Source organism: Pristis pectinata, chromosome 19 (assembly GCF_009764475.1).
Source record: "Pristis pectinata isolate sPriPec2 chromosome 19, sPriPec2.1.pri, whole genome shotgun sequence".
Classification (NCBI taxonomy): Eukaryota; Metazoa; Chordata; class Chondrichthyes; order Rhinopristiformes; family Pristidae; genus Pristis; species Pristis pectinata.
The window spans coordinates 38,492,940-38,520,839 of NC_067423.1; the positions used below are offsets into that span (position 1 = coordinate 38,492,940).

The 27,900-nt window shown below is 37.9% G+C and overlaps 1 protein-coding gene across 9 annotated transcripts in view; it reads right to left on the minus strand.

Annotated features, from left to right (window-relative positions):
- The window catches only part of c2cd5 (C2 calcium dependent domain containing 5), a 95,776-nt gene that overhangs the window by 47,036 nt on the left and 20,840 nt on the right, over positions 1-27,900 (minus strand). For 6 of the 9 annotated variants that reach the window (XM_052033487.1, XM_052033485.1, XM_052033484.1 and 3 more), the window contains exons 8-10: positions 20,067-20,218; positions 15,135-15,220; positions 7,756-7,864 (exon numbers count right to left, since the gene is read on the minus strand). In XM_052033487.1, coding sequence (XP_051889447.1) covers positions 7,756-7,864; positions 15,135-15,220; positions 20,067-20,218 — 347 coding nt within the window. Of the gene's footprint in view, positions 1-4,919; positions 4,986-7,755; positions 7,865-15,134; positions 15,221-20,066; positions 20,219-20,909; positions 21,035-27,900 lie in introns of all 9 variants that reach the window. The other 3 variants (XM_052033486.1, XM_052033481.1, XM_052033490.1) reach the window with 2 other exon arrangements.

Consider the following 27,900-nt stretch of genomic DNA (forward strand, 5'->3'; position numbering starts at 1 on the left):
CTAGGGTATAGATTTTTGATGGATAAATAAAAGGTAATAAAGGATCAGGTCTCCAACCTGAAATGTTATTTCCATTTCTCTTTCTGTAGGTGCTGACATGTATCCAGAATTTTCTGCTATTACCATATAATCAGACTTCTGTAGATGCCACAATCCAGTGAACAAGAACAACACTCAAGAGGCTAAATGGCCTGGTCCCGATACTTTGGGAGTACGTTCAGCCTCTCAAACCCATTCTGTCATTCAACCAGATCATAGCTAATCTCTATCTTTAATCTTCTGACCCACTATGGAGATAACGTTAAGATAGATTTCAGCCTTGGATCTGCTATAACCTCTACTATTATTATGGTATTCCATTACTCATACAATATTTCATCCTGCCCAGACACCTCGCCCTTGTCCAAATACCTCTGGAAGTACTCCTCCCTGACAAAGGCACATGTAAGTAAGTACTGCTGCTGAGAGCCAGCATAAAAGAATGCCAGACTGCAACAAGAAGCCAGACCTTCCCACTAACTTCTGTATTAAATTGTTAGCTCCAGGTGCTGATGCATTATAAAGCATTGGAAATTGGAAGGGTATTACAGTAATGATGGTTAATTATTACTTTAATATAATGCAAACAAATTGGACCACTGCAGGCTAAAACTAATTTTTGTTCAAACAGTGCGATTATCTTGAAGGAAAGAACTGGAGAAGGTAAATATCCAGGGCAACAGAAACTCCTAACCAAGCTAGAGACCATTCACCCTTTGATCTAGAACTTAAATCTTGTTTAGGGTAATGGAAATTGATGCCTTCCAAAAGGTTATAAATGCTCAACATTTATCCTATAGAATATAACTGTTTATAATTCCCATGGGAAATTGACTTGGACAGTGCTGCGCAGGGAGCAGTGAAACAGCATACTTGTTCGGCAAGGTACATTCTTCTTGGGTTGGAGATTAATGTAGTTATCCAGCTATTACATCTGCTAGACATAATAGCTAGATAACTGGCACCTGAGAGTTGGAGATTGTGAAGAGAATATGGATACCATCCAGGGCAATGTTCCCACTTTCCCTAGATTGTCAAAGTTCCAGCAGATTTAAAGATAGCAAACGTAACAACAGAATTCAAAGGAGGTCAAGGACGACAGATGAGAAAACATGGGGAAATATATAACAGTCTGCCTTGTCAGGAAAATACAGGAATCCATAATTAAAAAGTACAGCAACAGGGCACATGAAGAAAGCACATGTTTAGGCACTGTCAGCATCCTCCCAGCTTCTTACATCAACTCCACTCTCCCCCTCCCATCACCCCCCCCTCACCTGGATCCACCTATCACCTGCCAGCTCTCGCTCCACTCCTTCCTCCCACCTTTTTATACCGCCCTTCTCCCCTCCTTCTTTCCAGTCCTGATGAAGGGTCTCGACCCGAAACATCGACTGTCCATTTCCCTCCATCGGTGCTGCCTGACCCATCGAGTTCCTCCTGCTTTGTGTTGCTGCTGCTCCAGATTTCCAGCATCTGCAGTCTCTTGTGTCTCCATTTTATGAAAGGGAAATCATGTTTGAAAAATCTTAAAGGAGATTTTTGAGGATAGATCGGACGTAGAATATCTGGGTTTTTTTTTGTTACAAAGAACTTGGAAAAGGTACTGCACAAAAGACTATTACTTAAAATAGTGTTTTTGGGGTTGGGTAAAATATTAGCTTCAAGAGAAAAAAAGATTGGTTAAAAGACAAAAAACAACATGTGATTTTGAAGTTTGCAGCCTGTTTACCAGTCTGGTGGGAATAGGATGAACACCGAGCTCAAAAGTATTACTTAAATGAAATGACTGAATGTACCATATCCACGTTTAATAATTACACAAGGCTAGGTGGGAAGATGAGCTGTGAAGAGGTTGTAAAGTGTTTACATTGAGATATAGACAGATTAATTTCTATGTCTAGGAGGTGGTAGATATAGTTTAATGGGGATAGTGCGATTTAGCTTTGTTAGGAAGAACATGAAAACACAAAGCACTAAGCTACACCGAGCCCAGCTCCTTGGAGTACTGCATCTATAGACTGCAAAACTCAGGGCTTTTATGAGTGTGGAATTTGTGCAATGAGAAGTTGGGCTGTTCTGGTTTCTGCTTGGTGAGCCGATATAATTAGTAGAGGTTTGCCAAGTCATACGAGACCTGTGGAATGCACACCCTGTGCCATGTGAGAATACCACATCACTTTCCCACGTTCTGAACAACTACAGGTGCAGGAAGTGTCATCAGCTGGAGAGGCTTCAGCAACAGCCAATTTCACTGCAGTCCATCCACGATGCTGAATAGAGCCACAAAAATCACACAGCGCAGAAACAGGCCACCTGGCACACTGAGTACCCATTCATGCTAATCCCACTTTATTGTGCCGACATTCTCATCAATTCTCCCCAAATTCCACTGGACTGGAGCTGTGAGGCAGCAGCTCTGCTAGCTGTGCAACTCGGAATATTTTGTGGATAGGAGATTTCAGGAGATGGTCAATGGGAGTGCAAGCGGAGAGGAACAGGGCAACTGCCAGACAGTCAAGAAAAAGCAGGTAGGTAACTTCATGAGACTTCTGAGGGCATCTTAATCTCTTAACAGTGACTGATTCTAAATACTGATGGGAGAGAAGGTTCCCAAGGAAGTGTAGTCAGCTATACGCGAGGATGGGGATAGATCAACAGAGCAACATCTATAGGGGATTCTATAATTAGGGGAACAGATACTTCTGCAGACAGACGATTCCAGGATGGGAGACACGAGAGACTTTTATGTTACAATATATCACTGAAGGGCTGCAGACATTCTGGAGAAGGTGGATGAACAGCCAGAGGTTGAGACCCATATTAATGCCAGCAACATAGGAAGGGATGAGGTCTTGCAGGCAGATTTTAAACTAGTAGAGATTAAGCAGCAGGACCTCAAAAGTTCATAAGGTCTGCATTACTCCTGGTGCAAATGTGTAAACAAATTTCTACCGGTGGCAGTAATAGTGGTAGATTTCAATTACTCTTTCATTATCCGTGATACAAGGTAAAAGGTCTAGAAGGGTAAAAATTATAGAAGGACGACAAAATCCTAAATTGCATGCATGATCATTTTTAGCCAGTATGTGGCAAGCGCAATTAGAGGGATGAGCGTGCAATTGTGGATTTAATTTCAGGGAAGGAAGCTGGGCAGGTAGAAGGAGCATCACTGCAGGAGCATTTTTTGTGGTGATAATAATTACATAATAATTTAGTTATATATACAATGTAAAAGGACCAAGATAAAATAATAAATATTCAAAATCGGGTTTAGGCCAATTTTACTAAACCAAAAGATTTGACTAAAGTGGGCTGGCGTCTAAGTACTCAGAAAAATCAGGCTTGACGCCATGGAAGCATTCAGGAAGGAGATTTAAGGGGTTTGGAGTAAACACCTACCCACAAAGAAAAAGGGCAAGTCTCCCAAATCCTCTGGATGACTAGTTGCACAGGAGGTAGAATGAGCATTAAGAAATTATAACACCAGAAAAGAGCATAGAAAATGTACAAGTGAAATTAGGAAGTGACATTGGCAAGTGGAATTCAAGAAAATTCAAAAGATACATAATAAACAACAGGAAAGCTAAGAATGAGGCCTTAAGGAATTGTAAGGCTAGCCTCTGTGTGGAGACAACAAATGTGGTTAAGGCTCAATGAAAATTTTGCAACTGTCTTTAAAAAAAAGGGTTGATGCTGAGTTAAGGTAGATGAGTGTGAAATAGAAGTTTGATAAACACAGTAAGAGGAAGCATTGAGGGGTTTAGTAAAGTTGAAAATGGTAAAATGCCAGGCCTGGGTTAAGGAGAAATTCTTTACAGAGGACTGCAAGTCTTAGTAATTCTCCATCCAAAGTGCCATGGATGTTGCTTTGCTGTGAATTTTGAAGACTGTGATTGATAAAGACTTCTGGAAACAAGGGTTGGGCAGTAAAGTGAATACAAGATAAGAGTTTCAGCTGTGATCTTACTGGATCGTGGAGATGACTTGAGGGGCAATAAGACACACACATTTCTATTACTAATGCTTTTATGTTGTTACGTCAGCTTGGCTTTCAGCCAAGCTGCTTATAAATTACCCAAGAATGTTTGATGCTGAAAATATGCTGATAGTCCCAGCTGCTCAAAAACCCTCACTTTAATAAACACTTTAAATAGAATAACTGTTCCAGTTTGATGTTAAACTTTCACAATGACAACAAAGGTGAAGACAAGGTCCCCCAGATGCAGTAGCACTGAAATAATAGAATTAATTTTAAATTTCACCTTCATCATCACAATTAGCTCTAGACTATATCACACTCTTGGTTCACTAGATGTCATACAGTGGGGTAGCTGAAATAAAGTGGTGATAGCACGTAAAACTGATCAAGATATCAGAAGATCTTTATTTTTAGAAACTGTCTTAATTATAATACCGGAAGTTTCAGCTTAAGATTTCTTCATTAAATATGTTCAGACACTAGGTCTGGAGGTACAGTAAAAGTTTGTTTGAAATGCATAAAGTTAATTAGTGTAACATGATTAGCAAAACTGTACTATCTATAAATGTTGTCCAATAAAAGCAACTAATAATTATAATTGTAAATTGCTTTGGTAACGATACCAACTAGACCTTTGTTACTTGAACAATATTCTGCAAGAATTTAATTTTTTTTAAACTTAAAAATATGATTTATTCCTTAAAATGTTTCTGATCTGTTTACTGAAGAACATTCGGTTTGGTTATTATTACTTCCACAAATGTTCAGTGCTTCCAAGGTGTTACAAAATCTTTATTTAGGTGATCTTAAATTATGGTGATGAAGCCATGGGAGTTTAATTCACTGAGCTGCCATAATTTCAGTCAGTATGTGTAACGTTGAAGAAGTTATGAAATACCTGCATTGAAACTATTCCAGTCTAGCAGTTTGTATGATCTTGTGTTACCCATAATTCCGACAAAGGCTGAGTTCAAAACAGCAAGTTAGTAGATCAGTTATAGAAGCAGATCAGAGTAAGCATTACAGAGAGCACAACAAGGACAACACTACTTCACAGGAACTGGAAAGACACAGACAATAGAGTTAATAGAGGTACATTCATCCAGAGAGGGCAAAGAGTAAGGACCATGCTAAATGTGATCTAGAACCAGTATTTGCCATTAGATTTTTAATAAAACAGAAAAAGATAGGCAGTAAACTACTTGCTACTATTATTAACTATTCATTTGCAGGGCATTTTAACTCACAACTCTATAAATTTTCAAACTAAAGTCATTCTCCAAAAAGTCAATAATTTAACAGCCATGCAAAATTAGTAAACTTAGCCTACAACGGAAGGGAGTACTGCAAGTTCAAATCCCTGGTCGTAGAAATTAAGAAGTTTTGAGTAAACAAAATTGAAAATTGGCAAGGATGAATCTATACAAGTTCAAACATTTTCTTATCTTTGTTTCATTGCCTTTGCATAATTAGGCTGTTGAAAATTTGTTCACATATCATATTATAATATTTTAAACCAAAATTAATAAACTTTTATACCTCTCCCAATAAAAGCATATAGTGCACTAGCAACATAATCGTGGCAAAAAAGCCCTATTCCAGAGAAAGGTATTTGGCAGAGGTAGCCACAGAAATCATTTAAAAGTAAAATTTACAAAATGTACACCTTGGCATGCAAAATACAGGTCAGACTATTTATAGGTCAATACAGGTAAACTAATGCTAAAAAATATAATTTAAATTTCTAAATTTTACATGTTAGGGTGATAGCATCCTAACGTGCACAAAATATCAAACCAGATCACTCAGCGACCAAAGTCAATTGATTTTGCAGGATATACAGATATGTTGGCATATCCAAAATCTGGTAACATTTGTAGTTTTAATAATCTAAACATTTAATTCTGAGTATTTTGATGGATTTCCTGGCATAAACGTCAAGATGAACAATGAAGTGAATGCCAAGGGGGAATAAAAATGCATTGGTTGTAATTCATAGCAAGATCAGCAACACGTCATTTTTGAATACACGATATTATACACGATGCCAGAATTTGCAAAAACTCTGCTTCGTTAAAAAAAAAGAATCAAATTTTTCCAGTGCTTATTAACTTCTTTAAAATTCACAAGGATGAAAGTATTTTAACAATTCCTTTGATGCGTATTCCAGTCCTTTCACAAAGTTATCATCAAGGTTTTCTTTAACTGAATCCAGCAATCGACCAAATAAAACAATTTGACCAAAGCATTTTTTTCAAACACGAGATTTATGGTGTGGTGGCATAGTGGTTGGATTCAGTAGCTTAGTAATACTGAGACCAGAACTAACAGTTCAGGGAATGCAATTCAAAGTTCACCAGTTTGTGAACTAGAATTCACATTAAAATAGTCTGGAAATAGAAAACTGATAACAGTACAAGTGATTATGAAGTTTTTTGGTTTGCTATAAGAACACAACAGGGAGACTAGTGCCATTTAGAAGAGGAAGCCTGTTATACTTACCTGGACTGATCTATGTGTGATTTCTCTTCAAATCACTGTAGTTGACTCTCAACTGCCTTCCAAAGTGGAATAAGTACATTACTCAGTTATATCAAATTGCTTCAAATGATTCTCTGATTCTACCCAACAGCCTTGTGGGAGCATCACCACGTGAGTAACGGCTGTTCAAAATGAAGGCTCACCTTATGATTGGCATTAAGTACCATCCTTGCCAATGATATAATTAAACATAACAAGGAACGTGCGACAGCTTATGGCCAATTAGCAGTGGAAGAAACAAAGCTTCAATTTATTGTTCTTATTGAGAAAAGTAACATCAAAAACAAGAGGGCACAGGTTTAAGGTGAGAGAAAGGAGTTTTAAAGAGGATTTGAGGGGAGAGTTCCCCCTCTCCCAATCAGAGAGCAGTTCATATCTGGAATTAGCTTGCAAAGAAGATAGTGGAGTCAAATCACTACATTTAAGAGACACTTAGACAGGCACTTGAATAGGCAAGGCACAGAATGATACAGATCTAGTGCGGGGCAAATGGGATTGGTGTTGATGAGCAAAAAGGACAGCATGGATGTGAAGGGCCAAAGGACCCATTTCTTGGTTGTACGACTCCATGACTGTATTGGTGAGGTGACGTGTCAAGCTCCCATACAGAATATTAAAGCGTACTCTTCGGTGCGGCAGCAGCAGCAGCATCCAACTTTGAAAGAAAGGACGGGAAAAAAAAATTATCCAGCAACTCATAGAAGTAAGTTGAGGCAAGTTCCTACCTTTTAGGTACATGAGCAAGCTCAATGCATGAATGCAAAATGGGTGTTTTCAAACACATCTTTTGATGATGGAAGATAACCTTTGAAAAACTTAGTTAACACATGATCGGAGTTTTTCCAGATGCTGAGAGCAACGAACTACCGCTTACAATGCCACGGTATAAATCATTATGATCTCCAAAAAAACTTGTCAAATGATAACAAGTTGTAAAGGTCATAGAATTTATGTCAAATAAACTCACTAAAAGGAAAAAAAAAATCAGTAGTGAAAATATACTTGGTTGAACATAACCACAAGGCATTTATCAATATGGTAGGTGTGTGTATGCCACATTGAGCCAATTTACTTCATCATTCAGTTAACAATTTTCTCAGGCAGCCGACATATCGAATTTTCATTCCAAAATCCTGAATTAAGTTAATATTTTCCTAGTCCCGAAGTTATGCATTCTGACATATTCTACTTACCTGGGTTGTGGATTCGGTCCAGTAGCTTCACCGATCTTGCGCTGACTACACCACCGACATGAACAAGAAACCCAGGTGGGAAAGTTGTCAGAGTGAAAAAGGGAAATTCCTGTGCAGAAAAAATTGAGGTTGGTAAAACACTTGTAAAATGAAATATAATCAAGATGTCAAAATTATGTCCAATATTTGGTGCAGACAATCAAATGGAAGCAATTAAATGCAATCATAGCACTAGACTTTATTTCTGGGTGCAGAGAATCTAAAAGTAGTGAAGTTACTGGATACAGTGGCAGCAAAGTGGTGAAGTTACCAAAACAGGAATTCAAGAGGCCTTGACTAACAATCCAGAGACATGGGTTTAAGTTCCACTAAGGCAACTGTGGAATTAGAATTCAATTACTATTTCAAATTTTAAGAAAACAACTAAATGTTAATAATGACCACCATTATTAACTACTCAATTATAGTTTCAGTATTGGTTCTCAAGTGTCCTTTGTGGGAGGAAATCTATTATCCTTACTTGGCCTATATGTGACTCCTTTACCAGAGCAACATGGTTGACTCTTAACTGTCTTCTGGAAGTTGCCCAGCAACTTAGCTGCATCATAGCTGCTACATTGGAATTGAAATACTATTGTCACATGCACCAAGGTACAGTGGAAAAACTTGTCTTGCATACTGTTCATACAGATCAATTCATTACACAGTGCATTGAGCTAGTACAAGGTTAAAACAATAACAGAATGCAGAATAAAGTGCAACAGCTACAGAGAAAATGCAGTGCAAGTAGACAATAAGGTGCAAGATCATAACAGGGTAGACTGTGAGGTCAAGAGACCATCTTGACGTACCAGGGAACCATTCAACAGCCTTATAACAGTGGGATAGAAGCCATCCTTCAGCCTGCTGGTACGTGCTTTCAGGCTTTTGTATCTTCTGCCCGATGGGATAGGCAAGAAGAGAGAATGTCCGGGGTGGGTGGGGTCTTTGATTATGCTGGCTGCTTTACTGAGGCAGCGAGACGTGTAGACAGAGTCCATGGAGGGGAGGCTAGTTTCCGTGATGTGCTGAGTTGTGTCCACAACTCTCTGCAGTTTCTTGCTATTATGGGAAGAGCAGTTGCCATATTAAGCCGTGATGCATCCAGATAGGATGCTTTCTATGGTGCATCGATAAATCTATAGTGCACTGAATCAGTGAAAGGATAAAACCTGATCATCCTAGCATTGAGCTCGACACTGAAGTATGGCATTGCCATTTCTAGCTTAGTTGACTGTGCACAGCCATCTCACAAACATTTCGGGATTGGCTCAATTTCGGGAGACCAGTACTACTCGAGCCTGACAGCTTTCACACAGTATGATACTTTACAATGTGCCAAATGCTCCCATCACGATTCCTGGGTACATCCTGTCCCTTTGGCAAGACAGACACACCAGAGGTGGTGGTAAAAGGAAATGAAAGTGGCCTAGGGAGTTTGCAACATCTAACCCAGACCCCATGAAGTCTCATGGCATCAAGTCAGGGAAAAGGAAACCTCCTCCTGACTAATGAATCAGTGCTCATCCCTGTTGAGCAACACTTGGAAGAAGCACTGAAAGTAGCAAGGACATAAAATGTACTCTAGGTGGGGACTTTGATGTCTATCACCAGGAGTGGCTGTGTAGCACTGCATTGGAAAGACATGATTGCCATACTGGGTCTATAGCAGATACAACGGATAAACCTCGTTGATGGCTTCCACCCCAATTACCCATTGCAGATGCATTTGTGCACATAAACATTGGTAGATCTGATCAAGACACAGGCTTTATGGACCCAAAGTCACATCCACACACCAAGTGTTTCCTACATTTTCTGATTTTAGTTAAGGCTCCATGACAGGTCGTTAACAAGGTTAAAAAGACTTACAGGATTCCTTCCTTTATTAGTCAAGGCATAGAATATGAGAGAAGCGAGGTTATGCATGAAATGTGTGTTACAACAGCTAGGTCACAGCTTGAATACTATATACATTTTGGTCAGCATGTTACTGGAAAGATATGATTGCACTGGAGAAGATGCAGAGGAGCTTTACATGAAGGTTGCAACGCCTGTAAGCTATGGAAAAAGACTGGAGCACCTTAGATTCTTTTTTCTGGAACACAGAGGAGGCTGAGGGGAGACTTAATTGAGGTGTACTTATAGAATAAATAGGAAGAATCTATTTCCCTTAGCAATGGAATAATAAAAAAGGGTTCAAAGATAGAACATTGAATGATTAAAGAGATGAAGACTCTTAATTCACCCAGTGAGTGAAAAGGGTTGGGACTCACTGCCTGAAAACTGTTGGGAGGGCAAATGCCTCATCACATTTAAACAGTACTTGGATATGTACTTGAAAACATGAGACAATCAGAACTGCAGACCTAGTGCTGGGAGGTGGGATTAGGGTGAGCAGCTCCATATCAATGAGCATAGAAACAATCTTCTACGTTGTAATGTTTCTATTATCCTATTCCCTGATCCAAAACTGTCTGATTGGTCGGAATGGTCAATTTCGGTTCTGTGTGATTTGATGTATCCATATGTTTAAAATCAGCTGAGAGAATCCAATTCAAGAACCAGAATGAAACCAACATGATATTTAAAGAGTTAAAGCATCGTTATTTTCAGCCACATATACATGGCTCAAGTTTCAAATTGTTTCCTGTTGTTACTTGGCCATAACCATGGCAAAGCATCAAACACAAAACGTATGTTATGCAATACAGATTTCTAATAATCTACTTTAAAAATAAAAATCAGCCTAGCAAAGAAAATTACTTCTCAATCAGCTACCAAGTTGGAAGAAGTGAATATCTACAGTGCATAAAATATTACACAGGCTGTTTTCCAGGGAAGTCGATAAGAAATAAAAATTAAACAGCTCATGAAGTCTCAATGAAATATGAAACAATTTAATTACCTGAAGTTAAAATTGTTGTTTAAGACACTGGCCTAACATAATCTAATCAGCAATAGTGGAGAAACATTGATGTGCCAGGTTTTCTGATGTGAGGGGACATTATCAGCCTGTTTCCCCAAAGGGTACAGCAAGGTTATATCCAACAAGCCTATTCCAGTGCTTATGCTTTACAAGACCTTCTGCTGCCCTCTATATACTAATCACATTCATGTAACCTTCCAAACCTTTTAATCTCACGTGGTTATGCACGTTTATCATTAAAAACGTTCAAAACTATCTTCAAATTTCACATTCACTTGCATTTCTCAGGGAGAGAAATTTCTTCTAAATTCCCTATAGATTTATGGTGACTCGTATTTTTAGTTCCTGCGCCCATCAGCATCATTTCATAATCCTGTTAGGTCACTGTTAATACATTACATTGGATAACTACCATTGTTAACCCTTTTACTCCTGTCGTGGCATTGCCCCAAGAATATTTCCTACAGAACCTTAACAATAAAGTGGGAAAAACAACTTTCATCCTAGAAAATTTGATTTCATTCCTGTTGGGTTTAGTTATGATTTGGAGGTTAAAAAAAAAACAGGACTGTATTTTTCTCCATTACAGTCCCAATCAAAAAGATGATTTAAATGAGAAATTGTTAAAATTGCACTTAAAGTAAACAATGAACTGAGATGAACTCTTTTACAGCTAAATTTAAAATAAAAAAAAAATCAACTACTTTACTATGTACACAGAGGAAGCACAATCAAATATGCAATGTAATGGCAGCAACAATTAAATCTGGAAAATTAAACTTTTCACATATATGATGGACACATGGGAGGCCACTAACCTTACAAATATTGAAAAGTTATAAATGTATTCTTAATCTCTGAATATTTAAGACTCATAGGATTTATAAACAGTGAAGTTTTATAACACACTGGTTTGACCATAACTGCAGTACTCTATTCACGTCTGCAGGACAGATGTAAAAGCTTTAGAGAGGGTGCAGAAGAAATTTACCAAACCAATTTCTGGATGGGAGATTGGTTATGTGGATAGACTAGAGGAGGGGATTGTTCTTCTTGGAAGAGAGAAGACTGAGAGGGGATCTGATAGAAGTTTTTGCTTTACACAGTATATGATTAGGTACTGGATTATATTGTTCATGGTAGAAGTGGACACAGATTCACATATAGTGCTCCAAAGAGAACTGGATAAGTACATGAAAGAAAATAATTTGCAGGCTATGGGGAGAAGGCAGGGAATTAGACCAAATGGATTGCTCCTTGATGAAGCAGGTACAGACTTGACAGGTCAAGTGGCCTTTTCCAACACTAATTGTTTCGTGAATGTGTTTATTTTGATTCCTGGATGGCTTGTAACCAGTGCTGATTTAAGTATTTCTAAAATTGCTTCTTACCAATTCATTTATTTATGTTAGTTAACAGGTTTACTCAGCCTTTTGTTCTTTCAATGGAAGTCGCAAGTCAAGACTATCAACAAGTGGAGGTATTCCTTCAATGTAGCAGCCAGATGACCTGAATACTTTCCATAATGGAAATATGCCTAATTACATAGTTTAGTTGCAAATACAAGAACATAGGAACACAACAGGAACAGGCCCTTCAGCCAACCATGTCTGTGACAACCACGATGCCAATCTAAAGCAATCCAATCGTTCGCACATGGTCCATATCCTTCTATTCCCTACCTGTTCATGTGTCTATCTAAATGCCTCTTAAATATTGCATCTGCTTCTACCATCTCGCCCGGCAGCATATCCCAGGTACCTACCATGCTGTGTAAAAAAAACCTGCATCACATATCACCTTTAAACTTTCCCCTCTCACCTTAAACCTATGCCCTCTATTATCTGAGATTTCTACTCTGGGAAAAAGACCAACTAAAATGAAAAACTAACTTTAAAGAGCTTTTTTTTCTATTTAATATATTGTATACTTTTACAGTGTTCCTTTCATCAGGAAACATCCAAGTTTGTCTAACCTTCGTTCAAGATCTGGCCTACTGACATCAGGTCCTAGTACTTACAGGAAGCTTGAGAGCTGGAGATGGGAAGAACTTTTAACGTGAAAGCTCAGATATTCAGGAAGCTCGGGATGTCTTGTTGAATTTCATGCTAATGGCTATTCATAGCTTGCTTTCTGGAAGTTGGCCTAGAGAGAGGCTTACCAGTTGTTAGGCAGAATGCCACAGCCAAGAAATCAGACAGGAGAGGAAGTGAGAGATTGGCAAGGTGGGAGGGTGGTGCATGGGGCAAGAAAAGTGATTTACAGGTCAACATCAGAAGGCTTAAATTCAAATGTTAATCTGTTTCACGGTCTTTACCTTCATTTCCTTCTGAGAGTCCATTCCAGCTGTTGACCACTCTCTGTGAAGTTGACCTGTTATCAGTGGTTAATTTATCTTTTACTAGTTTGAACTTAAGTCTCCTTTGCTTGATTCTCAATTTAACATAGAAGTAATTTGCGAATTTCCTTTTCTTTTAAAAATAACATTTGCCATAGAATTTAGTTAAAAAGATCAAATGTTAGTTACCACTATTGAAGGCCATAAATTCCTGGTATCTCCATTCATTCCTAATAACCAGGATACTCCTTTGCTGCCCTTCTCTGGGCTGCCTTTAATGTCTGTCTGCCTTCCTTGTGCCCAACCTATCAGATATGGGTAGTGGTCAAGGTGCAGTCTAACTGGAAATCCAGACTTTTTCATTATGGCATCTATTCAGTTGCTGATAAGAAAACTGCTCAGTAGATCACCTCAGCATAAAACTCACTGGTGTGTCTGAAACAAAATATAATAGATTTTTAAAAAAAATTACCTCCTTTATATTGAATTCCCTCAAGCGGACCTAACCCATTTGAAAGCAAATTAAAAATCGGAAATGAAAAATTGACATTAACAGACTGCCTGGATTTGGCTCAAAAATACATTACGAAATAGTTTGGGGCGATTCCTGACTCTTTTCACAAAAATATTTTCAAATCACAGATCGCACTTAAAACAACACTCTATTCTTTGCTCAGTAAAGTTAACGAAGAAATCTCAATGAGTAGGGAGATATGAAGTGGCTAAAGTTAACATATAAATTTCACTTCTTATGGTCCAAGTTCTATACCTGTCTGAATCAGCATGATTAGTTAATTCCACTTGACAACAAATCCAAAACGAAAACCAAAATACAAGCATAGTATTCAAAATGAACAGCTGCAGAACTCATCTTTGGTCACCAAATTGTGCTGAGCAAAACTTTACCATCTTTGAGGTGCACAGAGGATGGTGGGTATTTTGAATGAGCTGCCTCTAGTGGAGGCAGGTACAGTGACAACACTTAAAAATAACATTTGGACAGGTACACGGATAGGAGAGATTTAGAGGGATATGGGCCAGATGCAGGCAAATGGGATTAGCTTAGATAGGCATCTTGGTCGGCATGAACGAGATGGGCTGAAGGGCCTGTTTCCATGCTGTATGACTATAATCTATAGAATAAACTCAGAAGTGACAAAGAACAAAATGGGAGTCTGGCATCAAGCAAATGCATGTTTTTCTGTCTACAAATAGAACTTCTGATGATCCAGTTTCTACCTGTTCCCCTCCTTGATTTATTAGTGACAATCTTCTATTTGTAGCTCTGGCTCTTTTCTCTCACCTGTCACAATGTTGTGTTGCTGGAACCCCTTACTGGGGTTCCCCAGCATTACAGTTCTTTCAATGTACACAGGTCAGGCCTAGTGAAAGATCAGCACTTCCAATGATTTGAATGGGGAGTCCCGACCTGGAGATTTTCCATGTCACCCTTTAAAAGTTAATTAAAATCATCCAAATATTAAGAATGAATTAAAGTTTTTTTAAAATCATGGTAAGATCTTTAAATGTCTCTGAACATCAGACACATTTAAGAGGTTTTACAACCCTGGCTCTGACAGGAGGTGATACTTTGCCACCAGTTTTGCCTTCTGTCAAAGGCTGTCAGGACATGACTGGAAGAGGCCTCAGAACGACACCGCCTGAGGCCTATTCATCACCCAACTCCTGAGCACAGGGTCAGGGTGATAGGTCGCCTGGATTCAGACCAGGTTAGCCAGCTCCAGAGAGATCTGAGTGATCTTCTCTACATCTAGCCTTTCATAATATTATTGATTTCTCTGAGGTTACTCCCTTGGTCTCCTCTTTTCTACAAGACTTTGCAGCTAGGTATTCATTCTAATTGAAATGTTATGAGAGCATATTTCTGTTAAATTTTGCAACTTGAATTGTAGAAGTGTACAATGTAGCTTATAATTTCAGGCATATTTAATACAATAAATACACTATACAGAAGCCAAATCTTGAGTCACCAATGTGTATTTAAAAAATGGTTCAAAATAAAGTTTGCACAATATCTATGAAAGGAAAATGCTAAATGGACCATCTACTTACCCTGTGTTCGAAGGCTGACTGGGTCTGTTGTCTATAGAGTGCTTTCAAAGGACCTCCATCTTTTCCACCACTACCACTTCCCATTCCTAAGAGATATCAAGCAGGTTTAAGCTTATTACAAGACCATATCAACAAATGAATCAACCCTGACATTGTAATACCTAATAAGAGTAGAATTGACCATCAAGAACATTACCCAGATTTCTAATCTGTCTCTAAAGGCAAGGAGATCAACACATCTTAACTGGTTCTTTTTTGGTGTGGGCCAGACTTTACCTTTATAATAATTTTAGTTTCATGTTACTAATAATTCATGAGATGTTTCCTCTCATCTTGGACCCCTTCATTTACTAATTTTACCCACTTGATTAATTCTGCTCTTCAAATGTATGCTGGCTTATTAAACTAAAGTTGATCTAAAATATTAATGTGGACCCTCAATTAGAACAATTATTTAAGCAGCTCCAAAGTTAAAATGTTTACCTTTAGTCTGTTATCTATGGATTTGTACTGAATATTTAAACTGTGTTTCAAGAGCCCTACTCAGATCACTTTCTTAGAATCAGAGTGTCTCAAATTATAAAAAAAATGCAACCCACCCTACTCCACTTCTGTATCGGCAATATCTATTTATTAAAATTTTTACATGTTGAGGTCAACTTTTCCAGATTGAAAATTCCTATGTACATATTTATAAAGGAAACTGCTATGTAAACATGACACACCATAACTTTATGATATCCCAAATGCTACAGCAGCACTGGTGGGAAGAAGTTCACATTGGCAGTTTCTTTTATAATAACACGCATACAAATTTATAACAAAAATATTAAAATGTGGGCAAAATTTAAGACTTTTAAAAATGGGACTAATACATTCATGGGAATTCAGGTCCAAGGGGCTTTACCTTACACTGTACTTCATCACATTATGGAAGATCTTCCCATCCCACAACAAAATGCAATGCTGACTTTCTAATTAAATCATTTCCTTTAGTAATAAATTTTCTTGCAATTCATAAATAAATATATAAATTATTTACTAAATTGTAAGGATGAATGGAATTTAAAAGTAAATTCCAATCCAATCTTTGCTGATGTAGGTTTTAGCTGTGCCTTTGATAAGGAAACAGTGTAGACTTACCAATATTTCTGTATAGGCCTTTGGTTCACATAAGCTAATTTTCTTCAAAAGAAGTACACAGTACAAAGCAATAGCACACACAAGTTTTATATCTTCTTCTTAAAAAGAGAAAAATGAGCTCATGCGAGGTTGTATTAGAGAAAGGTCAATACAGAATTTTTCAAATCCACTTAAAAAAAAAGTCATGAAAATAGTTTTTTAAAACATCAGGTTTAGCCAGATCAACAGGGAAGTGCATAACCAAATTAACAATATTAATGAAATAATAAAATAAATATTGGACTGCACACAGCAACCAGAACACTTAACAAGACAAATATTTAATGAACTATGTAAATGCAATGAATGAATGAATGAATGAAGTGGTTCCAAATAACTAATAGCCATCATTCAGTTCTTCTCTTCTCTACCCCCACAATTGCTTTATCAATTGTAGTAATTTTGACAACAGAAAACATTTTGCCAGAACAAATTTGCAGAAAGTTTTGAACTTTTGGATTACTAGTAACTGTTAAGTGCAGAGCAAAACAAAAATCTCAATTTGTCTTTTACAAAAATGTACATTAGTTTGATTTGTTTTTCTTGAATAACTTCTTACTTGACAATCAAGTTAGAATAGTTTCAAATTTAGCATGCTTTCTTGCATGTTGGTATGACTGTTTGCTTTAATGTAATGTATGCAAAAAATTTTTTAAGGTACTGAGCACACAGGCTTTCTAAAAAGCAGAAGCAATTTTTTTTTTACACCAATCAATCCTACCAGAGGCAGTTAGAAGCAACTCTTCATTGAAAGACACACTTTTCCTCAGACAGACTGGACTTGCATAGCCAGAGTGAGGAGGGGTAAAACTATGCAGAGCCTCAGAGCGAAGGAGATGTGCACTTTTATGATGGGGGGAACTGGAAGAAAGAGGAGGGGAGCTGGGAAAGAGGAAAATCCTAGGCCCCTTTGGGAAAGTTGTTGCTGTAGAAAAGTAGTAGAAAAAAAGATGAAGTTGGAGATTCAGAAGATCACATACAGCAGAAGAAAATACAGCATGCAAAGTCATACATAAGCAAAATCAATTAGATACACATTTTGTAAAATGAACACATATACACAAAATGAACACAAACTCGAACAAACTAATGAAAACTTTCAGGAAGAGAATGTAAAAACTAAACCAAAACACCTTTCTGCATATTGAATTAAAATAAGGCATTACTTGCAGTCATTTCTTTCTATAAAATTTAAAAAAAACTATTCCTTTGGGGGGTAGCAATTAAATGCTAGCAATGTGCTGTCTTTCAAAGGAAAGATTAGTAGAAAGACTTTTGTAATTAGGACAAACACCTTAGACAAAATGAAGTAATTTGGACAGCCCCACAATTAGATATCAGCACCATGTGTCTAGCCATACATAAATGGCGACTATGTTTTGGATGGTCATCTTTCTAAAGCACATTACCCTCCAGCTTGCTTTGCTAAAATTACTTAGCAAAAGTTACTTTTTCCTCATCTTAGATGCAATGTAACTTCTGAAGACAGGGTAATGGTACTCCTACTGATTTATACATTTCAAATTTAAAGGCTTCATTTTTGTTTACCATTAACCATGTCTATAAAGAGGCTACAAACTTAATTAAAAAGACATAACATTTAAATCAATCTCGTGTCTATTGATATTCTGATGTGCATAGATACTTAATAGAAGGCAAAACTGTTCAAAGCAAAGCACAATAAAAAAGGAAAGGCATAGACTAAATACAGCTCATTCTTCTGTATCCTAAGAAATAACACTAAGTGAAAAAATCCTGTTGCCACAGTAAAATTTGTACAGTTTTCTGTAGCTAAAAACATCAGCATGTCCTGTGTAGCTGCCTCAATAATTCTGTATCCATCCCATCATTTATATTGATGCCCATAATAATGTGCTTCATCTTAAAAAGGTTTTAAAATTAAAAAGCATTTTGGGAGCACAATTTTAAAAATATGAAAGAGGTGCATCATTTTAATAAAACCTGGTGAAACAGGCTAATTGACATATGCCATAATTGCATTTTTGAACCTTTATCTGTCATCAGCAACAGATAAGAGAGCAGCCACTAACATTGCATCATTATTAAAAGAATAAATCCAGTCTGACCACTCCGCTGCAAACTAGGCAACAGATCAGAGCATGCTTGGCTTAGTATTCTCAACCAAAAGCTGGGAACTGGTGTCAAAATTTAGATTGACATCTCACTGACTAGTCAGGAAACAACCTGGCATTACCACTTTAGAGTCAAACCTATCAATCAATACCTCAGATACTTGGCATTTCCTGGTCCACAAGTATTGAGCGAGTGGGGGGAAAGCTCCGGGAGTCTCCATATTATGCAATGGAACTGAATGTAGTTTCACTCAAAGTGCAGAATTAAATAGATCAAACCCATCCCCTCCATAAAGCTACAAAATATCAACCTGACTCAATTATACCACCAATAACTTTTGCCATCAAGAACATGGGGAACATACATCAAGTTAACCTTTCAATCAGGGAACTTCAGAGTGCCAGGAAAATGAAGACACTGTTCTTAATGCTTACACTGATTTTGCTTGGAAATATATATGATTTCAAAAGACAGAAGTCATGGTGAAGATGGGAGACTGGTCAAAGAGTAACTATTCACTGCCAGGCAAGTGTGAGACTAGCATCACATGTATTTCCAGCATTTATTTTTATCCATTAAACTAGGACCTATAGACATTTATATATCTGCTATCAGTATTGGTTACTTGCCTGTTTAATTTTACATGTCTTTCTATTATCATTTAAGAATCTTCAGCTTTCCTTTTTATCTCATTTCACCTTTGACAGACTTGGCTTATTTCTAGATGTATTATTTTGTCTCCTTCCTGCCCCTTGTAATTCTATGAAAATGCTCATTTATCTTCTGATGTTCTATCAGCATTCTATCCTGAACACTTGCCATTCCTCTTTTATAGATATCTGTTCCAGGCAATTTTAGTTCATGCATATGCTGCTGATCATGGAAAAGGAGACATTCCAGAATAGGTGTTGTTATATCAAAAATGGATGAAATTATTGCCTTGCATTTCTCCAGTCCAATTATTAAAAGATATTAATATCTATAAAGCACAAAGTAAATTCAGACTGTAATTATATTTGCTATGTTAAAAAAAGTTTTAGAACATTATTTAAGATTCAGTATCATGAATACGAACACAAAAATGTAGGACTTTGGACTCAAAGTAACCTGGCGCTTTATGCACACATTCATGATTTTGCACATGTCCTGGCTTAGTGCTAAATCCATGCTAATGTTGTTTAGTAATTCTAGAGCTTCACTACCTAAAATACATTGCCCTTCCTTAGAAATGCAGTCACTAAAGACAGTGACTGCATTTTTAAAATCACTGCCCAAATGCTGTTTAATCAAAGATACATAACATTAACACAATTTTTCAAAAAACAAGAATGGACAGGATAAGCACAAGATGCAAAAGGAATTAGAGGTGTTTAGATATTTACAAGCCAAATCACTATAGATTTCTGCTGGAAATTAAAGGGGCTGCAAAATCCAATTCTTTTTTTTCCCCCGTGGAAGACAGACATTAGATATTTCCACAGCATCTGAATTAATTAATTGCACTTCAAAGACTTAAAAAAAAATCCAATTCAATTTGCTACTCTTCACAGTGTAACTAGAGAAAAACGTGATTAGGTTTTCGTAAGCAGAATGAGGTGCTTCAAGTGCAAAAACACAAAGTTACAACAAAAAAAAAGCGGGGTGGAGGTGCCTTACCAGTTTTAGGTGTCAAACTCAAATCTGTGTCAGAAGAGGAGGACTGTCGACTGTAGGACTTGGAAGGTGAAAAGGAATAGGTTTGATTTTTCAGTGGGGTGGAGGGTCCAGATGAATGAGTAACAGGGTTGGGATCTTCACTGAAGGGAACCCTGCCAGAAGAAGCGGGAAACACATTCAGTAACCCTGTGCGAAGGATCTAAGCAATGATGGAATGACCCAAATATAGGGATGACAGCGGTTGCTTCTATGTGCAGGCTGGGGAAGAAGCCAAAAGGCAAAAGAACTGCTGTCCACACATTGAAGATTCTGGGAAGATATACGGCTGCCCAGATTTGCACATTACACACAGGAAACAGGTTAAAAATTCTGGAGCACAAATCAAACCATGTACTGGAAACCTGAGCAAAATGAGCACATAAATAAAACAACATGAAATATGACTTAAAATACATAATGTGTTCTAATTAGGCAACCAAAAGAAAGCTTGAGTATACAGAACTGAAACTCATGTTTCCTTATTCTGGAACACCAAATAGTGCATCACAGCTAAAAATGAAAACAAAAACATTTGTTAAGCAAATCTCTGGCATGTCTTATTCAAGTCATCCATAAACTAGAAACAAAAACTTACTTCCTTCAACACGGTCTTTAGGAAGATTTTCCTCAAATCTACTAAAACTCTGACTATGTTTCTTGGTTCTGGAGCTGGGTTATTTGTTAAGCTAAGAAGGGGCTTAAGATTTAGGGCAACTTGCTACGCTGCCTGCCTTGGCTTACAGATTGAACCCCTCTCCCTGTGGCCCACTTCTCCCCAGCTCCTCAGCCTGTGCAGTCTCATACCAGTGTAGATGAGTGTAGGAACAGACACAGAGAAGTTCTGAGTTAGTCTCGAGCCCGTAGCAGTGTGAATTGGGCTGTTGTGAGTCGAACGGCATCCATGGCTTGGCTGGTGCACCAAAGGAGACCTGGCAGAGAGAAGCAGGAGCCAGGAGAAAAAAAAATACACACAAAAGAACTTAAAAGTAAAACAAACGTGAGGGAGCCAAGGTAATAAGTATCGTTAATTTTTGATAATAATAAACAAGCAGGATTACTAGAAATCTCTCACTACTAAATAGTAAATATTTACCAGAGGAAACCAGCATGCATGTATTAAAACCATTTAAAAGTGACATGAAAAGCTGGGGTGGTTACTTGTGAAATTCATAATCAGCACACATTTGCCCGATTTTTAAGATTATAATTTTGACCTTCAGATTATAATTCTCATTAACGGGGCTAGTAGATCTTCTCTAACTAATTGCTTTTTTCATGTTTTGTTCTGCTTTTCTGGAATCAACTGTCATTTATGTTAAGACAAATGAGCAATTTTCGTTTAAGACTTCTAGAATGAACGTATATCCAAAAAGACCCCACCCATCCGGGTCACTCTCTTCTCTCCTCTTCCATTGGGTAGAAGATACAGGAGCCTGAGGGCACGTACCACCAGACTTAAGGACAGCTTCTACCCCACTGTGATAAGACTATTGAACAGTTCCCTTATACAGTGAGATGGACTATGACCTCACGATCTACCTTGTTGTGACCTCGCACCTTATTGCACTACACTTTCTCTGTAGCTGTGACACTTTACTCTGTACTGTTATTGTTTTTACCTGTACTACATCAATGCACTCTGTACTAACCCAATGTAACTGCATGGTTTAACGAACTGACCTGTACAATCGGTATGCAAGACAGGTTTTTCACTGTACCTCGGTACAAGTGACAATGATAAACCAATACCAAAATGTTACGCTGTGGGAGGAAATTACAAGGTATATTCTCTTTTTGATGACATTTTTCTCATTTACCTCTCTAACACTCTAAACCATGAAGTCAAGCAAATTGCTGAGCAGTCTCTGCCAGTAAGGTGCACTCAAGAACAGAGTTAACTCACTCTTCTAGTTATTAATGCCCCCACTTTGTTGATAGAAATCTGGAACTCTAAAAAGTGAATTGCCCTATGATTAAAAAAAAACTTGCAAAATAAATCACAAATATTTCTCCACTTTATCTTTATAAATGAGAATGTACAAAATGAGAATCTTGCCATTTTAATCTGGCGTCATTGTAAGGAATGTTTTTCCTCTTATTCTTTGACAGAATTTTCAACTAGCACTTTAACATTTCACTTATCTGAACTATGTTTCTTCACTTAAACAACACCTTAATACACAATGTAATAGTCTTCCAACATCTGCCTAATAACTCTAAGCACGTTGCAGAAGAGAAGGAAAAAAGGTTAAATATCATTCTTATTTACGACAGCAAACAGATGAATTACAGCATTGCCACTGCAATCATCCTGGTCTGGAAACAAGCGATTTTCCCAACACAAAATTCATTACCGTGGACAAAATACGTTTCCTTTTTCTCATTCCATCCACAAACCAACCTCTGGCAAATAGGGAGGAATACAGTTTGTTTTTGCACCACTTCTGCTTCAGAAGAGCTGCACGAGAATGGTTAAAAACTCCCACACTGTGGATTTATTGTCCCTTCTCTGATCACAATTATCCGTCACATGGATTATTAGATTGTGGTCCACCGATGTGTTCAATCATTACTTGACTCATCAAATTTGTAAATGTATTGGGCAATCTTCCAATGGATTTTTGGATTTATAACCCGAAGCAAGATTAGCAATGACCACTGTAGTCTGGCATCACCAGAAGATTTCAGTCCAGCTACATTCATAGAGATGTTTGGAAGATCTGAAAGCTGCTTTAAATACACATCATTTATGCCAGCTATTCCTTTATAAATTTAAACAAATGATAGAAATTAGATAAAACATAACTGGAATAGGTTCAATTAATTGTCAAATTGAAATAACTGATAAGATTTTCAAATCTCCTTTAGACTCTTTTACAATAAACTGAAAGTATGCTTAAAAAAAACTGCAGCCATAAATATCTAGCAAGCATTAATCCATTAAGAACTACAGAGCAGAAGTCTGGAACAAACAAAAAGAAATTGGCTGTTTTCTCCAACTTTAAAAAAAAGCATTATTCATACCTACCAAATAAATAAAATGACAATTATGTACAAAACTCAAATCTGATAATTATCAAAAAATATAACAGTATTAACCAAGAAATCAATTCCTTAGATTTAGTTATTGAAATATTTCTGTAATTTAAAAAAATCAATGCATTACAACAGCAACAAATCATATCTTTACACATTTCATACCAGAGTGCAATTTATACATAAATGCATAAATAAATACATAAATGCATAGAAATTATACAAGGTGTAGCTGCTACTAGTCAAATACATAAATTTGTCTCAAATGAATAACACTTAAAGATTCGATGATTGTTGAGAATGATTCTACCTACAGTAATTTCCAAAGCTGTTCAATTACTATGTAAAATGTGAATAGCAATCATCCATTTTGAAAAGACAGGAAAATTAACAATGATATTGTCGCGACAAAAGAGGAAAGCTCAGAAAGAAAGCTACAGAAAATTTACAATCTGAAAATAATTCAGCCTAATTTGGCCAATGCTTGCTCTGCACAAGCATCCTTCAACTTTGTTCCCTCTCATTTCATCAACAGACCTTGTCCTTTCCCCCTATTGTACTCATTACTTTCCACTTACACCAATAGTGCACATCTTTCTGTATGGAAAGAGCTATTATACAATCCAAACCAGTTCCAAGGGCCACTCACAAAAACAACCAATTTTAACTGTACTAAAATCTTTAATCAAAAAACTACAAATGCTGGAAATCTGAAATAAAAATAGAACTGGCAGATTGAAGAATGCTTTTGCAGCTGAAAATTCAGTATTTCCCGTCTTCGTTCTAAAATTTATACATGACTGAAAATGACTTAGTTCTCCCTAATCCCTTCGCATTCCCTTGCTGCTTTCTTCACTGCCCCAGTTGCTACCCTCTGACTGGTCCAGACACATTTGTAGTGCTCCTTTCCATCATGCCAGATTTGTATCCACGAGTACCTGGGTGAAGAACTGAATTTGAACCAGTATCTGGACTCAGGTCCAGAAGATCCAACCAGGCCCAACGTGAACCCTGTGTTTCTGGTTCCTATTTCATCCCTTGGTCCCAAGCCCCTGGCTCAGTTGAGCTTCAGCTGGGACCTGGGGTCATAGGTCCAATGTCAAGAGGACCTCGGTGATCCAGTCTTAGCTTTGAGTGGGTGTCAGGTATCAGGCAGGCTGCAAGGATAGAAAAAAAGGACTCATCCCTTGAGTCAAATGTAATGCTGTAGAGTCTCAAATGCATTTGTGTTATTCAACTCAATTAACTCCAGGAGATTACAGTTTTAAAATACTGGCTTAACTTCACCATGAAAAGTTACTTATTGGTGATTGGAACTGTTTCTCACTGCAGATTGGGGAAAGCCACGCGTAGCAACTCTAACTTGGAAATGAAATCTTGGCTTGACCAAACTCAAACAGCTCAAACCACGTGAAGTCACAGGAAATTCCACAGTAGGTTCAGTGAAGAGCCAAGCTAGTCAGAAGCCATGATCCACATCAAAACAGGGTCAAACAATGGGCAGTCTCAGCCACCGTGTCACTAGAGCTCTGGAGTGAATGCATGCTAGATCTGACTCTCCAATGTCTTTCAGGGGAGGAAACCTGCATCCCTTACCCATTTTAACAACTCCAGACCTACCTTCATGTGGCTGACTCTTAGATGCCCTCTGAAGTGGCCTAGCAAGCCATTCAGTTGTAGCCTGGCACTATGCTTCAAAGAGAGAAAGAATAAGACTAGACAAACCACCTAGCATTGACTTAGACACTAAATGCAGACATGGCAAATTTGCTCCAAGTCCAGTTGACTTCATAAAGCCCTTCACACAAACATCTTGGAACTGGTGTCTACACTGAGAGAGCTTTCCTGCAGTCTCGTCATGCAACAGCCTGTCATAGTCATACTCACACTCACATAATCATACCTTCGAGACAATGTGCCCGACTCTTCCATCACAATGGCTGGGTACAAATTCTTTAAATCGGCAGGAAGACCTACCAGAGGTGGCAGCATAGTGGTATATAGGATGACAGTAACCCTATGAGGCTTCAACGTTGACTCCAGATGAAATCACAAGGCATCAGGCTAATCACAGGTAAGGAAACCTTCTCTCGATTCTGCCCACTATCCTCCCCCAGCTGTATCGATGCTCTAGCGTGCCGAGAAACATTTTGAAGAAGTCCTGAAAGTTTTGACAGCACAGAATGCACTCTGGGTGCAGTACATCCCTCTCCATTACCAAGAATGATTTAGAGGCACCACCACAGATTGGGCTGTCTGAACTCTAAAAGCCAGTAGTGAGTGAGTCAATGTGAGGGATAAACCTACTTGTCCTCACCAGTCTACCAATGGTAGATGCCTCTGTCCACCATCGTATTGGCAGAAGTGATCACTGCAGAGTCCTTTGGAAACAAAGACACCCTCCACTGTGTTGTGTGGCACTACAAAGGCAATGAATGGGATACAGTCACAACAGATGTGCCAGCTCAAAATATGACACGAGGCATTACGGACCATCACTAGCAAAAGAAGTGTACACCTCTGCAAGCGATAGCCTCATGACCCAGTATACTTGTCATTCCACTATTACTATCAAGACAATAAATCAAATCTCTTCAATTAGGACTGCAGAGAGTCATGCTGGGAGCAGCAACAGGCAAACCTAAAATGGTGAGGTACCAGCCTAGTGAAGCTGCAATACAGGATTAGTTGTATGCTGGGCAGCAAGAAGAATGGAATACTGCTTCCTTTCCTGAGAATTTTTTTTTTATCAGAACCACTCATTTTTCTGGACAGGAAAAAAAAGGAATATCTTCATTTGTTATCCAATCCTTCACTGAAGCCCAATACGTACATCCCTCATTTATAAATTTTCCATTTCTCCATTTTATCCATATTATCAACATTACTTCTCTAAGCTTTTGCAAACTTCGTCTTGAATTCCTGACATGATTCCTGAAAAGATGTTTTGAGCACTATTCCAAGATTTCATAGCACCAAAGGATTGGAATATTCTGGTGGATAGGCTTATCAAACATTGATGTGGTCATATCCACTTGCTAGTTAATAGGCCTCAACAACCAAGGTGTTGAGTGTCTATCATAGCAACAATGGACACACTTCATTAGCCACAAAGCACTTTGGGGCATCCTGGTGTTGCAAAGTGTGCTAAATAAATGCAAATAAATTTTTTTTTTGCTCATTGAAAACCAAATGCCAGTACTGGTTGTTAGCCCCAAGGCTAAGGCAGCCAAGATGAGATAACCAAACAGATTGCATTGCAACATATCAGCAATTCAACACAGGGTGCAAAGAAAGACTTCCTTTAACTGAATAGCTTAAAAACATCCAAAAAAATGGATTAAGACAATTCAATCAAGCTTTGCTGCAAATAGCAGGGGATAAAGTAATCACTTCCCATCAAGGCTGTCAGACAGAATAAAAACTGCCTGGCTATTGGATGTGAATGTTCTTAAAAAGGGACAGTGTCATTTCCTTAGATGATGACAATTCTCATTTGTAGATTCTGAAACTGTAAAAACTTATTCTGTTCACCGTCATTTTCTCCATATAGCACCCAGGTGATATCCACAACTCTCTCAAAAACATTTCTAAAACCTTAAATGTAAAAAGTCAACAAAGATGTGGTGTTTCTGCTAATATGGTATACACTGGAACAAGAAATCCTCCACTTCCACGCTCTAATGAAATCAAAATTTTCAAGATTATTCACAGTTTTGCAAACAACAAAAACAAAAATCACAGAATACACTCCAAAACCCAGAAGGAACCATGCTGAATAGAAAAAAAACATTTTAAAAATGTGCTCAAGCATCAAGATGCTGTATTCCAAGCTTCTAAAGAAGATCTCAGTTAAGGCCGTACTATGCCATTCATTCATAAGCAGGATGCAGAGTGAAGGGAAATATGAATAAAATAACAACTGCAAGTGAGATATTATGGGCTTTCCTTATTGAATATATTTGTCATAGTTTTGGCTGAAATTTGGAAATACTGAAGGCTTTAGTATTCATCTGTAGTCTTCTTTTAAAAAAAAACCACTAAGAGTTCCTGGGACTGCCAAGTTAGCTGATTCAGTCAGGTGCAACAATTGACCTGACCTAACAAAGGACTTTGGACTAGGGAAGGAAAAATACGATGAAGAGTCCACGACCCAAAATGCTGTCTCCTCCAACTAATGCTGCTGGAACTGCTCAGGATAATCCGAGTACTCAATGGATGCACAGTAACCACAACTGGTGAGTGTTTATGGACACTGGTGAAGGGCAGGATTCAGGTACAGGCATGGACATACAACTAACTTCATCTCCTTTGACAGAGAGAGGGTGAGAATCAACTAGATTTACTGTGCCCCATTAATAGTTTGTGCCACATACTGGAAAAGTGAGCAAATGTACACTAGTATTTGCTAAGACCTTATGATGTATGGGCTGTGATATCACCACAACATGTAGGTTGCAAATATCTGCTGCCTTGATTCAGAGGCGAGCTCCTTTGTACGAAGCAAGGAACCTGGAATAATACCGAGGTACACTACAATGCCTTCAAGAGACACAGAAAGCAACTGCAAGTTTAAAAAGAGCACATCTGAAGACACTTCACATCCTTATAGCAGTGTTTTGAATACTCTGCATGGCACTGTCTTCTCTGATAAAGGCGGCCAAAACTTTAACCACCAGCACCTCATCACATGAAAATCAATATTAGGAACATGCAACGTCATGCTACTTGAGCCTATGCTACAAAGATTAGCAGAATA